General features: G+C 40.8%; 1 protein-coding gene across 2 annotated transcripts in view; it reads left to right on the forward strand.

Moving 5' to 3' along the window:
- LOC107700583 (dmX-like protein 2) overlaps positions 1 to 3,614 on the forward strand; it is a 58,255-nt gene that overhangs the window by 14,736 nt on the left and 39,905 nt on the right. For both annotated transcript variants that reach the window (XM_016502299.1, XM_016502300.1), the window contains exons 5-7: positions 696 to 899; positions 2,141 to 2,403; positions 2,610 to 3,315. In XM_016502299.1, the coding sequence (XP_016357785.1) occupies positions 696 to 899; positions 2,141 to 2,403; positions 2,610 to 3,315 (1,173 nt within the window). The remainder of the gene's footprint in view (positions 1 to 695; positions 900 to 2,140; positions 2,404 to 2,609; positions 3,316 to 3,614) is intronic.

Below are 3,614 nucleotides of genomic sequence, written 5' to 3' on the forward strand. Positions count from 1 at the left end.
TATTTTTTTACTAGTGGGTGCAGGACACTATAGTTCATTTATGTAAGTGAGGATAGCAAAATAAAGTAAACCGTGACAAATCATACCCAAAAATTCTTCATACAGTGGACTACCAGTAAAATTGATACAAATTTGGGTCCAAAAATTATTCAGACCGAGTCTGGGAAAAAAACTGAAGTTGAGGTTTTCATGAAGCTGGGTGACAGCATTCCCAGGAGACTACAGGCTGTCATTGAGGCTAAGGGTTGCCCGACTAAGTATTCATAGTTGTGTAAATACTGTCATACTAACAGCTCTCTGAATTATTTTGGTTGATTGTAATCTATTACATACCTTTCTATCAAAATTATCTAACATTATCAAAATGAATTTGTTCTGACACAGTGTAACTGAGTTCTTGTCATATTTTATTACCATTTTCTAAACTATAGCGAATAAACTGTGAAATGAAAAGTGTTCATCTTAAACATATTAACAATATTATTGAACAATAATACTAAATAATCTTTTTTATTTATTTTAAAAAATGCAGAAAGTTTTCTGTTCCAGTTTATGGGTGGGGTTGGAAGATGAAAGTATGATCTTCTCAAAATAAAAAGAGTCCTTGTAAGCCACATATGGACATATACTGTACATGTGTGCATTCACACACACTCACAAACTGACAGTAGCATGATCTTTCTTTTTGTCATCAGATATCCCCGCAGCGCTGGCTGGATCAGGCCTATTCTCTGAGGACGTCAGCGGAGGGTTTGTGGTTCACTGGCTGAATAATAAAGATCTGAGCTTCACCACCTCCATGGACCTGTTCATGCAGCAGCTGCGCAAACTTTCTGAGCAACACCTGGAGCAAGCCAGTGAAGACTTTGAGCAGGAGGGGGCAGCCAAGTTTGACTTCGGTATTACCTTGTTATGAATAAATCTGTTAGCATATAGATTAGACTTAAAGGGATAGTTCACCAAAAAAATTAAAATTCTGTCATTAATTACTCTCATGGACCCTCATGTCCTTCCAAACTTGTAAGATATTCGTTCATCTTCGGAACACAAATTAAGATATCTTTGATGAAATCCGAGAGCTCTCTGACCCTGCATAGACAGCAAAATTTGCCACTGATGATTCAAACGCGAGTTTTGGGCAGTGTAGAGTAGCGCTTGTTGTTTGTCATTTCTCCGATCACAAATGCAGACATGGTTTTATGTTACGCTCCGGCCTGACGGCATCACAGTATGGTAAGGGGCGTAACATTTCCAAACAATAATGTACAGTATGTGAAAAATAATGTTTTTTGAACCTTAAACCGCATAAACACATTTCATTACACCAAATACACAAAATAATGTTCTTTTTAGCAACATCATATGACCCCTTTAAATGTTCCCAAGGCTCAGAAACGTAGTAAGGACTTCGATAAAATAGTCCATGTGACATCAGTGGTTCAAGCGTAATTTTATGAAGCTACGAGAATACTTTTTGTGCGCAAAGAAAACAAAAATAACAACTTTATTCAACAATTCTTCTCCTCCAAATCATGTGTTCTGCCATTATGGAGAGTACCATGAGACATGCGCATTGCTTTCCTCTGCACGTAAACATGGCTCAGCGCATGTGTGTTCTACGTCAGCAGCATCATGCGCATACATTGTTTACGTGCAGAGGTACTCTCGATAATGGCGGAAGGCGTGAGTTAAAGGAGAAGAATTGTTGGATAAAGTTGTTATTTTTGTTTTCTTTTTGGGCACAAAAAGTATTCTCGTAGCTTCGTAAAATTACGGTTGAACCACTGATGTCACATGGACTATTTTACCAATGTCCTTACTACCTTTCTGGGCCTGGAAACATTTCAGATGCATTGCTGTCTATGCAGGGACAGAGAGCTCTCGGATTTCATCAAAATTGTCTTAATTTTTGTTCTGAAGATGAACGAAGGTCTTACAGATTTGGAATGACGAGGGTGAGTAATTTAAGAATTTTAATTTTTGGGTAAACTATCCCTTTAAAGCTGACAGAAACATGGGCTAAAAGCTGCAAAGAAGGCTTCATGGGTTTTTTTAATTGGGGCATTATTGTTTCTTTAGGATTTTTTGCTGCATATTTACAGTATATTGTATAATGTGCTCTTTTATGGGTTTTTTTTAGATCTGGATGAGATGTCTGATAAGGGCTCTTCAGAGCATGAGGAGGGAGATCAGGAGGGCAGCACCAAGGCCTCTTCTCCTGGTTCGAGCAGCAGTGCTCCTCTACCCTCTGTTTTGCTGGATCGGAAACTGGAGACTCTTATCCTGGAGTGGAACAAAAGTCCAGACATGCTCTTCACTATTCACCCACACGATGGATCCTTCCTCGTCTGGCACATCAGATACCTGGATGAGTTTATACCTGGCATCTTTAGACAGGTTCAGGTAAGATACTCATTCAGAAATCATGGTAATGACAAGTAATACATCATGATAGTTTTGAGGTATGGTGTTATGTTCAGAAATATTGGCAAGCCTATGCTCGATAATTGTTGGCAGCAGCCATTGAAAACTTATGCTAATACACGAATACATTTACGCTACTAATTACCCAGATAAACAAAATCAAATTAATTTGTTTTCTCTTTCAGGTGTCATTCTCCTCTCGTATCCCGGTAGCGTTCCCCACAGGCGATGCTAACTCCCTCAGTAAGAACATCATGATGTACGCTTGTACGTTTATGGACCAAGACAACTGCAGCGCTCTGGAGGATAAGAGAAGCGAGCGGTGGGTTCCTCAAAGTGCATCTGCGTCCGCTGGGCTCAGTGCTCTTGGACACTCTCTTGCTGCTGTCATCGGCCCTGCCGTCATGATGGTTTCCAAACACGTGGACGGCTCACTCAACCAATGGGCTGTGACCTTTGCTGAGAAGTCCGCCTTTTCGAACGTCCTCACAGTTTCACACAAGTTCCGTTACTGCGGACACCGTTTCCATCTCAATGATTTGGCTTGTCACACGGTCCTTCCCTTGCTGCTGACATCATCTCATCACAATGCACTGTTGACTCCTCCCTCTGGATCTGGAAGTGTTGATGGAGATCAGATTGGGGGTGTGGCTCTACAACCCACCAGGCCAATGAGAGGCATTCCCCGTAAACAACTGCGAAATGCAGCCACACGTACGTTCCACGACCCCAATGCAATCTACAGTGAGCTGATCCTCTGGAGAGTCGATCACATTGGCCCACTCTCCTGCACAGGGGGCGTGTCGGAGCTAGCACGAATCAACTCGCTGCACACATCTGCATTCTCCAACGTGGCCTGGCTGCCAACACTCATCCCTAGCTCAGTGCTTGGTGAGTTTAACACCACAATCTAGTGTTGTCACGGTACCAAAATTTCAGTATTTGGTACCGATACCAGTGAAAATCCACGGTTCTCAGTACCAATTTCGGTACCAAAGCAAAACACAAAAACATGCTAATTGAACAACATTTTTATTAATAACGTTAAACAAAAATTAAATGTACAAAACCAATGCCATTCTTTATACTTATTTAAAAGTGTTTCAAGTTTTCCCACAAGTAATAAAAGTAAGAAAAAAGTAAACAAGTTTCACCCAAAAGTTTAGTCATAGTTCTGCTGCCACTGAAAA

Source organism: Sinocyclocheilus anshuiensis, unplaced genomic scaffold, assembly GCF_001515605.1.
Source record: "Sinocyclocheilus anshuiensis isolate Anshui unplaced genomic scaffold, SAMN03320099.WGS_v1.1 scaffold1372, whole genome shotgun sequence".
In the NCBI taxonomy this organism is placed as follows: domain Eukaryota; kingdom Metazoa; phylum Chordata; class Actinopteri; order Cypriniformes; family Cyprinidae; genus Sinocyclocheilus; species Sinocyclocheilus anshuiensis.